Raw genomic sequence first — 13,234 nt, forward strand, 5'->3', positions numbered from 1 at the left:
ACAGTAAAAATATAGAAGTGTGGGACAAGAGGTGAACTTTTTCAATTGAAGATGATTTATTTCTCCTAGAGCAAGATAAACTTCCCTCAAGGGACTTCAGTGAGTGTTGCTTTAATCCTAAAACAGAATCAGTAAGATTTTTGTTTTTTTCATTGCAATCTGTGAAACTATTGGGCTATAAATCTACATCCGAGTTTCTTGTACAAACCTTCCCATTTACTGTCCTGCACAGGCTAAAAAGCAGACATAAATTGGAAGTCAAAATGATAAGTATAAGAAGAAAAGGTTTTTTATTTCAGATTTACTCTACTCACAATTTAAGGGTCTAATGAAACAGCAGGAACTTATTTTACTCTGTTAGATTAAAAAGACTGGCATGAAGGAATTAGACCTGGGTAGGATGGCCTAATCAAGACAAAAACTTGACATACATTAAAAGACAATGATCATGTGAAGATGGAAAATGTTTACATGGAAGAAAATGATAATGCAACATGAAAACAATTAAAAATCATGAGATACAAACATGTAAAACTAATTATGCATGAAAACACACTGTACATACCAAAAAATCCTTGCCTCCACCCAGTCCTCAGCAACATTTATTTTAATCACTGATCATAAGAAATTTCAGAACTCATTTAATAGAACACATTTATCTAACTTTTAAGAATCAAAGCTCTTGCTCAGAAATGCTAAAATATGTATGAGTTATAACTATCCTTTAAGGATAACATTACTTTGTAGAATAAAAAAAAATTGACCTGTTTGCTTAGTAAATGCTATTAGTAATGAAAAACCCATCAGCTTTCTATACAGTGTTCAAAAAGCTTTTAGAATTTCATTGGTATGGTGCTCAGTTCTGATAATTCAGCTTTTAACGCAATCAAGAATATCACCAGGAGCTACTTAATTAATTCCCCAGTGCAGCATGAATTTAATTTTCAATGACTTTATTGAGAACATTTTTGTTAATTTTACAATGAGAAACTATAATCACTGTTACACAACTTGCAAATATTTCAAACAAGACAGCAATTTCCTATTTTTTTGATTTTTTCTGTTCCAAATTCAGCTCCTGAGATGGATTTTCTGCATCAGCTTCGTTTTCATCTTCCTGTAAAAGAAAATGAAATCCTGAACATTAATCAACTTACTGAAGAAGTATATTTTTTGTATTTAGGCATACGTATAGAATTCTGTACAGACTTTTGCCATCTTTTGCTTGACCAATAAGCACAAAAATAAGCAAAAAAATGTAATTTATTCAAGCGTTTGATTTTGCTCAGGAGTTGAAATAAAAATGGTAAGAAATTTAAACAAGTCTAATTACCTACCTTTATAGTAGAATAATAATTTAATGAGGAAATATTTCATTGACCAACTTACTGGATGGTTACATAAAGAAATTACTAAACCATACACGGATTACAAAATATTCAAACGTCTGCAGCAGACAGTATTACACACCTTTCCTTTGCTCTTGACCAGAGGTTTCCACTAAATTACTTTCAAATGCAAGAACTTTCATCATTGTTCTAAAAATTACTTTTGAAAAGCATCTGCCATTGAAAAATATTTCATTTTTTTGAGACCAGATACGTTTACTTCACCATTTGATAAAAGACAATAAATTTAACTTCAGAGACACTTTATGTGCTGCAGCATCGTATTTTTGTCCCATCTAGCATATTTTCTTGACAGGTCTGCCAATTTTCCAATTACTTGTACCACCATATGTTATCTGAAGATCAGTCAGGTCTAAAATAGGAAACATGAGCATGTCAGGCAGCAGCATGCTTACAATATTCTACAGCTTCAGCTCCAAGAGTGGGGCTCATAATTCACTATGGGCTCCTCTGGATCTCACTGAAAAAATGAAGTGACATCACAATGCCTGTTTCAATAGGAATGGATACTATTTTGTGTCCAGTACAAAATCATGACCTCCAAAGTATAAAATATGAAAGACCGAAAAAACAGTTTTATAAGGCAACTTGCAACCCACCACATCCTGAACAGTCTTCATCACACATTCAAAGTATGGAGAGTTTTCCTGACTGCATTTTAATTCAATACACAGAGAATTTTCCTCATTCCAAAAACATAAAGGAGAAGAAATGAATAGACATTTGGGAATGAAGAAGCATCCTGGATGCTGTAACACCACTCATAACAAGTCAACAGTTGAAAGAAAGGAAATGTCAGAGAGATTAGGTGGGACCCAGAAACACAGGGTGCAGTTTCCTGCTTTAAAACAGCACTTTCATTCTTCTAGGAAAATAACTTTACTTTTTTGCATCCTAGACCTCCTTTTACCATCAAAGGGTGTTTTGTAAGGATAATTATAACAAATATTTAGAGGTACAAAATACATAGGAAGATCACATGGGCAGCACAAAGTAGAACAGCAATGGAAACATCTCATTAAAAAAATACAGTCTTGCATTATGCTACACAATGACAAAATAAAATGGAAAAGCTAGTTGTTCTATTGAAGAAACATATACTCCAAAACCATTTTGCTTCTGAATCCTCCCCCCTTCTGGGGGTAGGCTAGGCACTAAGAAATATTTGCATGACTGACCACTAAAGGCTAAAAGCCTTTTTTTCTTATCTTTCTGGATGGTCATCTCTTCAATTACCTTTAAAACATTTAGTGTGCCCTGTTGCTCTTTTAGTTCAGGTGAGAAAACATGTCTGTGCATGTGTGTGAAACCAAAGATTGTTGATTTGTAGGAATTACAAGTATAGCCTGTTTTCAAGAGTGTAAAGTATAGCACACATACAAAGGTCAAACTTCTAAAGAAAATAAAGTCAAGGCAGAAGAGGAAACAACAAAGGAGCAGTGTGTAACTAAGCTTAGATATACTGCTTACAGGTGACAAAGAATATCACTGAATAAAAAAGCCACCCACAGAAATTTTGGCTGCTATAGAAAACCAGCCAGGTTCTTTCATAAAAAAAAATGTTAATAAAAGAACAGCAAATCTGCATGTTTCTGAAGGTCCTTACTTACAGAAGTTATATTCTTACTGACCTCAGTGCCAACTAATCCACCTCCCTAGCACACAACTTGCCATTATTCCAATGTTCTGACTTGTACTTCCTCATACAGGGAATATAAATCTTACACAATCATTCTTTTCCCAGCATACTTGACACTGCTTAGGGCTTCCTCTCCTAATAGAGAGAGCATGCAGGAATTTCAGAGACTGCAGGGCCATACCTTCACTGAGGACTACAAGAGAGTGAAGGGGTATCAGGCTTAATGCTGAACATCAGCTTCCTGAGTTTATTTTTGGCAGACAAAAATGTTTTATCCTATGAAAGAGGTTTTGTAACAGAATCTTCTGGCTTTGTGTAGACTTAAAATGTTGTAGCTCTGTGCTCATAAGGTCATGCTTGCTCTCTGGCAGATTTCCTAGGTTTTACAGCAGCAGCTGCAGTGATCAGTATTTTCTGAGATGGAAAAAGGATGGCTGAGTGGCTACGGCATGTCCAGGATTTGGTCTGTGTGAATACTCAAGATGGAAGTATCTGCTCTGGGATATTTTGCAGTACTAATACTCTTTCATTTATTCATCTCCTCTTGCTTGAACCAGGTAAATGGGTAAAATCTACCAAGAGAGTATAAATTGGACTTATGCGGGCAGATTCCCACACACAAGTCATCCAGGTCCCTGACTGATGCTTTGTTATTTTTTTGCATTTTGATATTTTTATGCACAAAAGCTTTCTGTATAGTATTGTATTAAACCATGCTTCACACAGGACATCTTAATTTTGTAGAGGCGCTTTTACTCCATCTCTGTTTTTCAAGAACAGAAACACACATTTCATTTTGAAACAGAAATATAAGTTTAGTATCTCTGACCATGGGTGACTGCTGTGCAAAACACAGAGTAATGATGGTTGGTCTTTCTCATGGTACGAATTATCAAGGGCATAAAACTTTTTCTTTGTCAGATATGTCTTCAGCCAGATCAGTTCCCAGACCTGTGCACTGCCACATGAACAGCAATGCCAGCACAAAAGGGATGGCAGAAATAACTGCCAGGGGACACTGGAAAGTATGAACCACCCGTTCTGACACTCATGCAGCTTTCTGTCAGAAAAGAAGTGACAGCAGTGGCCTGAGATTGGCAAACGTACTAATGACTAAAAATTATCAGAAAATATTGAGATGTGAACTCCTATAAATTTTAAGGAGTGCAATATCACTGCCAGTATACTTGAAAAAGATTTGAACTGGCAATTTAGAGCACACTTATTAATCATACTCCAAGACGTGACGTCTCAATATTCCTTCAGTTTGATAACAAGGCAAAATTTCGATGAAATGTTTTAAATTTTTTTTAATAGCCCAGGAGGCATCCCGATGATTGCACATAGAATACAGAATTGGTTAGAGTTTCTACTGTCATTAATAATGTTTGAATTTTCAGCTAACTAGCCTATATAGCCTAATTATCAAGAAATTATGTCAAACAGACTGCAGATTAAACGTATTTAATACATTTGTTTTGCTAATTACCACCTATCATTATCATCATTATAATGCTTTTAATTCTGATGGACAGCAAAGGAAAACCTTTTATTTTCATGTTATCTGTTAAAAAACAGTCCAGTGGCTACACAGCAGACGAAATACTGAATTCCAGTCTCTGTTTCACAGAAATTCAGTTTGCATTATTTCTATTAGTGTCTTACATCTCTATTTTATGTTACTATTTATTTTGCTTCCAGCCACCTAAGACTCTACTGCCTAGTGCCTTCTGTCCTAAAAATCCTAAGAGAACAGTCATTTTGGTGTTAAAATGTTCAACGTAGTAGGTTTTGCTAGCAGATGTAACAAATCAAAGTTCTCTCAGTATCTTTTCTGACTACAGAAAACCATAGACTCAAATATTATACAGTGAATTTTGAACACACCTAAATGATGCCTCAGCACAGATCTAATGACTTGTAGGAATAGCAAAGGGAAGTGAATCCCTCAAGACTGTATTAGTGCTCATACTGAAAAGGTGCATTTAACAGCCCAAATATTATTTTCATGTTGAAATAAATTAAATTTATTAGTCTGAAATTGTTGTTCTTTCAGATTTACAAAACTGACAGTGATAAGGAAAAGTACAAAGGGCTTTATAAAGTGCTGTTAAACCCAACAGCCTGAATTAAAATGTCAGCTCAGGAGCTCCTTAAGCCACTAATGACTGGACACTTCATCAGCGTCCCGGTGACACTGATGGACTGATGGACCTTCCACAACAGCTTTTTTCCTATACCCTTTCCCTAGGCATCCCTCCTTTTCCCTGATGGAAAGAAGGTACTGGATTAAAGGGTCCTTTGGATGCTCTATGGATGTCTTCAAATGTCCTAAAGACATCTCTTCCTTCAAATTATTTAGTTTACACTTGGTAGCTGAGCATTTATGGGTCACAACAGCAGAACAGGGCCAAGAATTTAAAACTGAGACCCTACAGTCTGTCACCTAAATAAGTGTTGTGAATTATTATTAAAGTATGAAGCATTCAGTAGCGTTGCTGAAGTTAATGGGAATGCTTCAATATTTAGTTATCTTTATGTGCCAAAAAATAAAGGTAAGAAGCTGACTCTTAAGACACTATTTCTGAAAATTTTGATCTGACAGTTGAGAGACTGTTTTATAACTTCATCCCCTTTGAAAAGATGTTTAAGGTCAACTACAAATAGTGCTTCAAGCAGAGAATAGCAGGTCCCACATGAAAAGTTAATTCTGTAGCAATTATTCCAGAATATTCCCCTATCGACAAATTCTGGCATGAAAAAAAAAAAAAAAAAAGAAAAGCCTACAAATAGGATTTTGGGTGTCTCTTTCTCTTTTTTCCCCTTCCAACCAATTTAATTCAAAATTTCTGAGAATTTCTGTTTATTCTATTAGTTAATGAAATGAAATCTGGAAGGTAACAGTGAATTAGATAATTCTTAACTCTACAGGGAATCTGACACTACTCTGTATGTAGAACAGATCAAACCTCAATTAACTGTACTAGGAAATGCACCAATTCACAGATTTGTGCATTAACGCCACGCCTGTAATTTCTGAAGTTGCATTACAAAAAAATTACTTAATAAAATAAACTTGCTGTTGTGTGCTTTATGAACTGTAACCGCTATTATGAACTTAATAAGCAGCTATATATTACAGTATGATGTAAATGAACATCTGAATAATAAGAAAGTATGCAAAACGCAAAAATATCCTACTACAATAGGGAATGACTAAAGGGTTCTCTATGCTATCATATAATCTAGAAATATCTCAAAAACACTCAGGACCAAATTCATATACTATTACTTTTCATAGTATCTTAACCCAGAAGAGCTGCAACGTGACTAATATACTAAGCTCCAGTGAAGGTGTCCAGCTGGTATTTCATCTCCTGCCTTACAGATTCTAGCTAGCAAAATGACATTTGGGTAGGTAAAAATATTTTTAACACTCTACAAACATATATCAGGAAAAAGGGACTTTAGAAACTGTGAGAGCTTTTCTTTCTGTATGTTAAAAGTCTAGCTTTCCAATGTCATAGGCCAAATTTGGAGGAAAATGAGTTTCAGGCAAAAATTGGGAGTTAAATCAGCAAAAGGTGAGCATCCAGCAATAAAATTCAGAAGTTATTTTTCTTCCAAAGCCTGTGCTATCTTCTTCAAATGTATTCCTGGCAACACTTATAATAAAGAGTGGTGCAAAAATACAGAGTTCAATTGGAACAGTTCTTTACCGATGGATATTAGAAGCAAATATAAATTTATTGTGAGAGATGACAGTTTTCTGTCACTGTGGCTCTGCAGTGATAAGGCAGCTGTTTGTTTCCCAAGAAAAGAAGACCCTTGCTACATGGATCATTTTCATAGTGACAGCCTTGACAAGTTTGACATTTGCTTCATGAAGTATTCTGAAGCAGCCATCAAGAAAATGCCCCCTCTGGGACCACTGGCAAGCTGACAGTCATACCTTTTAATGTGCATCTGCATTAATTTTTACTGTCAAAGCCCACCAAATTCCTACAACGAAATCTCTGCTGATCTGGTACATTAAAAAAATGGAGGCTATGAATGAACTAACCATTATAATGTAAGTAAACATGACATCAATTAACTGGAAGCAGCTCTCCACCCCATTTTGTTCAGTAGAAAGAGCAACGTTTAACTGTTGGTTTCCTTCACCGATGCAGTACATGGCATCGTGCTCTAGGTGGCAATGAAAGACCAGGAGAATTGGTTTTATACCAAAGCTTCTCTAAGAAGCCACAAGCAGCTGCATGTTTATCACAAACACTTTCCTTAAACTTGCAATGGTACAAGAACTTTAAGTCTTTTTGAAATGTTTGTCAGTGTTCTGTATTTTCTATTTCCTTGTTTCTAATTCTGATTATAGAGATAAACGTACCATCACAAGAGCCCTTACTGTGGAATTTCATTTAATGCTTGGTACAGAAGTGGAATTTCATGCCAGATTCAAAACCTTCCATCTGTTTCTCTCTTTTTCAGGAGGCAACCATTCCACTGAGTGGCCCTTTTGGCTGACTGCCACTACAGTTGGGATGCTCTTCAGGGCAGGTGGTGCTTGAAACCCAACCATTGTTTTACAAGTTCAGCTGGCTCTCCTTGAAGAAAGTAGAGGAAAAATTTCCTCTTTAACAATTTGAGTCTTTAAAGGTTTAGTTTTATAAACTTCAGACTGTATCTACAAATGCTTAGATATCACAAACCTGAAACATCAACTAAGAAATAGATGAAAAACAACTTTAATGGGATTGTACCTGTGCCTGTATGGCACAGGCCTCCTTAATTTCCACTCCGGTCTCAGAGTGCACACTTAGATTAATTTTCAAGACTTCAAGACAGACACTCTCCTGATTAAGATCCTTTTTAAGGAAAATTTGTCACTCCATTATAATATTTACATTTGTGGATATATAAACATACATAAGGAAACCACAATAGCATTTTCTATTTTTCTATTTATGTGGCAATATAATAATTATTTTTATGAATTATAAATTAAAACAGAGTTCCACATCGTATATACTCATAATACTACTACCGAATAATATTCCGCTGCCTAGAAATGCATATTCTAATCAAATAAAGATAATTTTAAATATTCATAGTTATACTTCCACCATATTTACACTATACATTTACTAGAGTTTAAGAAGCAAAAAGTCATGTTTTGTATTCTTGATACTAAGAAATAAAATGGCTTCTTTTTACAATAGTTACATGAACACAAAAGATGCTCAGGCCAACAATAAGAAATTAATAGATATTTTAAGAAATTTTATTTCTATGTACTGTTTAATAAATAAATAAATAAAAGAAGCTATTTTTTAACTGCTCAATTCTTAGGCTATACATGTATCATAGTAGTTACTAAATGACAGCTGAAGATTTATTTTCATGCTTTAACTGTTTTCACAGGTAAGCTTGGCTATAGACAGCCAAGAGGTCTAAATATCCTTTGTTTCCAAAATTATTAACAAAATTAAATAGAAAAGTAGGCACAACTGATTTATGGAAAAATGCTTCTGTAATCTACAATGAAGACATGCTACCTACAGTCAAAGGCAGCTGAAAGACATCACTCTAAACATCACTGAAGCACATGTCTTTAATAGAAAAAGATAGCACTACCATATGAAAGGAATAGATTTATCTCAATAACAGAAAAAATCTAGACCCTAATGAAAACATTTTAGAAAAAATGAGTGCATTGCATGCTTCTAACCAAAATTAATTAGAGCTTTAATGTTTTACATTTCCACCATAATTCTTTAAATGGTGCATTTATTTCATAGTAATAAACACTCGGTTCATTAAGTAAAGTTCAAAATCTGTGTTACTCGCTACATTTAACAACCTTTGGCCCTCTTCTTCAGTATTCTTGATTCAGGTTTCCAAAGCATTGAATAAGCAATTGAGGAACAAAATTAAATTTCATGACTCTGCATATTTAGGATTCTTATTTCATCTAAGACAAAGGGCAATTAACCTACCATTCTATACTGAATTCCAACTTTAGTGAGCCATGATAGATACTGAAATTAATTTATAGGAAATGCTTAATTAAATTACTGTAAAAAGCATAACCAAAGTTTTTTCTTTCCTTATGACAAAAGAAAATGCACACTTAATTAGAAAAAGTCAACTGCAGTATTATAAATTTAATAACTTGGGAATTCATGAAAATATTGCTATAATGTGACAGCTAACAATTCAGAAAGCTTTATTCTCCTTTCTTTTGTATTTCATCAGAACATTTCACCTGAGTACAGCCATGAAGTTCTGTTCAAGCTCAAGGCATAAAAGATGGATCTTTCCATGGAGTTAATATGATGACATAGGAGTCTGAACAACACAGAAAAGGCCTTTATTTTAGTCACCTATTTTCCAAAATGTGATGTAAGTAAATGCTGTAAAAATAGCTTTATGTTTGTTGTAACACTGAATGAATATATATAGTCATAATCCATGAAGCTGAAAACGAAACTGATAGAAATGGACAAAGATGTAGAAGTAGGTGGAGGATAGACTATGACAGCAAATAGAACCTGTGCTACTGATGAAGAAATCAGAGATGGAAGAGATTTTTGTTTTAAAAAACCCCCCACAATTCCTTTCAGTAGGTCCCCCCAAACACATACTCACATTTAAATTCAGAATCCAACAACTATAGTTAGACAGACTTTTCAGTGATTTCAACATCCATTTAATAAAATCCCCAAAAGAGCTAGGACCAGATCCACATCTTCATGCTAATAACCCGGGTACCATCTTTCATGGAAGACCTCCACCTTCCCTACAGTTATAATTCATTTAATCTAAATTAACACTACCATTGCAGACCTACCCAGAAGTCAAAATCATTCCTTTACAAGCTGTATAAACATACTTTTAATCTGACAATATAACCCAAACATTTGGCTATGGACCTTCAAGCAGATAAGACAAGAAATCTATGGCTTTAGAAGTTGGAACTCAGTTGGTTTGATGGAAAAGGAAGGCTTGCAGATTTGCTTGGGTTCATATTTTGGCTTTATTTCTGTATTTGAAGATAGCACTTACTGTTCTGATCCTGCAATGATGCCTGAACAGTCCTGTTTCATACAATAGATCAAATCAGCTGTACTTGAAGCATCAAGGGTGTATTGGTAATAAACACGGTCAATTTTGAGTCAAAAATGTAACATTTAATATACCAAGGTTTCAATAGTTTCAAGCTGATCAGTTTCTAAATTAAAACATGAATGTATTAGGTTTAACAGCAGAATGAATTCTCTTCCACCTCTACTCATCTTTGCATTTCCAATTGAGGTTCTAAAGACAAATCTTATTTAATTCAGTGAGTATACTGAGGGGTGTTTTGGTAATTTGTCATGATAGCGATGTTGCTTTACTGTAATTTTTTGAAATCAGAATCTGAAGAAACTCTCTCAACTGGAAATAATGCAACGTCTAACCATTTAAGGTAATACTATCATCAAAAGGAACTTTACAAAAAGCAGCATATGCCTCCAAACACACTCTGATATACTCCCCAAACTGTTTCTCTAACAATATTTATACACTTTCTAAAAACTAATGATTAGTTGCCTTTCAGAAACTTAGAATCAAATTAATTGACAGACCTCACTTTGGTGTCGGTAGTCACCACAAACAAGGTTTCTTACAGGGTCATGGTGCACTTGTTTCTGATAAATTTAGAATTTACTGTTTCATTATGCTACATCAAAGTGATCTTTTGGTTTGTCAGCAGCTTGTTTCCCATCTCTGCCTGCCCTCCAACAAATCACACATAACTTTGTTAGAAGAGCAGAAGAAAAAAATACTTTGATGTGATTCAATTACTGAAAAGCTGTATTCTAAAAGATTCCCAAAGCTAGTGAAATTTGGCTATAACTAATTAGTGTTTTGCATATTTATAGTAGAAGAGCTCATTACCGAGCTCACATTATAAATCATTATTTATCTACTTTTTCCTTAAAACACTGAAGCCACTTAGTATCATTCATTGAAACTCCTTTTGAAGCTCACTAAACTCCATTCCTCAGAAGACTACTCACTCAGAGGGCTTTTTGTCTCCCATTACATTTTATCACAGTGCTTCCAAGACATAGTATTCTTCACAACCATTAGGGCCACAACTTGCAAATATGTATACATGCATCGTTACATTCAGCTCACTGATCACTGACCTGATCAGTACTATTTACTGGGGTTATGTGTGAAATATACTGTAGAACAAGGCTCTTCTGGAATAGAACACTGAATATAAACAATCCCTGGAACAAGCATGGCATTTAAATTACAGGCATTTAAGAGGAAGTTGAAGCTATTTTCAGAAGGCTATTTTTTCCTGAAATCCTAGTGCTGTCAGTCAGCTGCCTCTAAAGAGGTTTTGCCCAGCACCTTATGCAGGGTCAGCAATAGCTCCACAGTGACATTCGGTAGTTGCTGCTCTCTGCTCCTGTACAACAACTGCTCCCGTAACTGTCAGTGTTAGCTAACAATATCAAGCAAAACCTTACATATTCATTCATTTTACTTAGTTGCAATCTATTGGTCTGTTTTTATGCACTGTTTTTTCTCTTTCTGCACATACAGGAGCTCCAGGAATTGGATATCACAATTCTAAGAGTTAACAGCCAGTAACTATTGCATTATTTTCTGTTTACTGATGATTTAAGATAATCATCATATGTCTCCTTTATTCACAAAAATGAACAGGTAGTAAAAAAAAAAAAAGGCTATGTAGAAAAAACAGGCTCATGTTCTGCTGTGGCAAATACTACCTAGTATTTGATACAACTCATTTTGCCTGCTTCCTCTCATCTACATGTACCTTAAGACAATGCAACTCAGCAAGAATTACAGAAGTCTGTAGCACTGCCATTTAAATCAGCATTTAAATTTAGAAACAACCATGTAACTATACTAGTTCATCTGATAATGTAATTTTAAAATATGATTATTAGGAATATGAAGACTATGAAGAAAATACAACAACTGCTGTCTACTTTGGTAAACAACAAATTAAGGATCTTACTCTTCCTACATTAATTGATGCTTCCCTTTGTCTGTCAGTACTCTCCTTAACGTCTGTGACAGCTACTGGCATTAAGCATTTGTGACTTGAAGTGGACTGAAGTACTTTCAATCCATTTAAATTCAAGGAAACCTCTCAGGGGGTAAGAAAAAAAGCAAAACCTGAAAAATATTGTTAGCTGTTGCTTCCCCTGTCCATTCCAAAACCCCCAAATGATGCCTTTTAAGATTTAGATATAGAAAGGTCTCTAGCTCCTTTAAAGATTTTGCATTTCCATTTGATAAACAGTAATATAACAATGTAATATTTCTTTAACTATAATATGAATCGATAATCCAAATCTTGGTCAAGTCATATCATGCCACATACTGTACAAACACATCTGGAGAGTCTGATCTTGCAGAGTCTAAAATCATTTATGAAAAAAAAAATGAAAGACAAGAAGGACAAGAAGTAAAACATCATAAAAGTTAAGTGCGTTTGGATAATGGGCGTGTATCTCAATCACATTTTTGTGTCACATATAACTAATAAATGAAGAATGATTAAAAAGTGACTATCATCAAAATGTGTATAAAACTATTTCAAATAGAAATATTTTATATTTCTTTATAAAACAAATATACTGACTATACAGGACAGACATAAAAAAATCAGACAGTTATTGTAGATATTTTATCAAAACAGTACTGGGCCTTGAGGAGTCAGACTGTAGAGGTATGTTTCTGTGGAGGAGAGTTGAGGTCAAGGTGAGAACTCCCCGTAGGAAGCGTGGTGTGTGGAGAAAGCTGAGAAAATCTCTGGATAGTGAGCTGGAAAATGTCACTGGAGAAGAGGAAGAAATGGAGGAGTGGTATGTAACAGGATTTATAATCTAGAGGAGGGTCACTAGCAGAAGCCAGGACAAAACTAATGCATGCTTCCATAGTAAAGCAAGGTCTGAGACTCAGATGAGGAATTTCTCAGCTAAAAACTCTGATACTTGTCCCCTTACTATAATACATACTGGGCCTGGAGGGCGTGGAAATGGAACTTGCTGCTACATTAAAGACCTTATCCGTAAAATGTGAGTAATAATACTTTCAATGTCAGGATGGAACTCTATGCATGAAAAGATTTATATAAGTGCTAAGTGCTGTC

General features: G+C 34.8%; 1 protein-coding gene across 3 annotated transcripts in view; it reads right to left on the reverse strand.

Moving 5' to 3' along the window:
- Positions 1-271: 271 nt before the first annotated feature.
- The window catches only part of PHF14 (PHD finger protein 14), a 173,718-nt gene continuing 160,755 nt past the window's right edge, over positions 272-13,234 (reverse strand). For all 3 annotated transcript variants that reach the window (XM_032991477.2, XM_032991474.2, XM_032991475.2), the window contains one exon: positions 272-1,117. In XM_032991477.2, coding sequence (XP_032847368.1) covers positions 1,043-1,117 — 75 coding nt within the window. In that variant the 3' untranslated portion in view covers positions 272-1,042. The remainder of the gene's footprint in view (positions 1,118-13,234) is intronic.

Source organism: Tyto alba, unplaced genomic scaffold (genome assembly GCF_018691265.1).
Source record: "Tyto alba isolate M040663 unplaced genomic scaffold, T.alba_DEE_v4.0 Super-Scaffold_38, whole genome shotgun sequence".
NCBI lineage: Eukaryota > Metazoa > Chordata > Aves > Strigiformes > Tytonidae > Tyto > Tyto alba.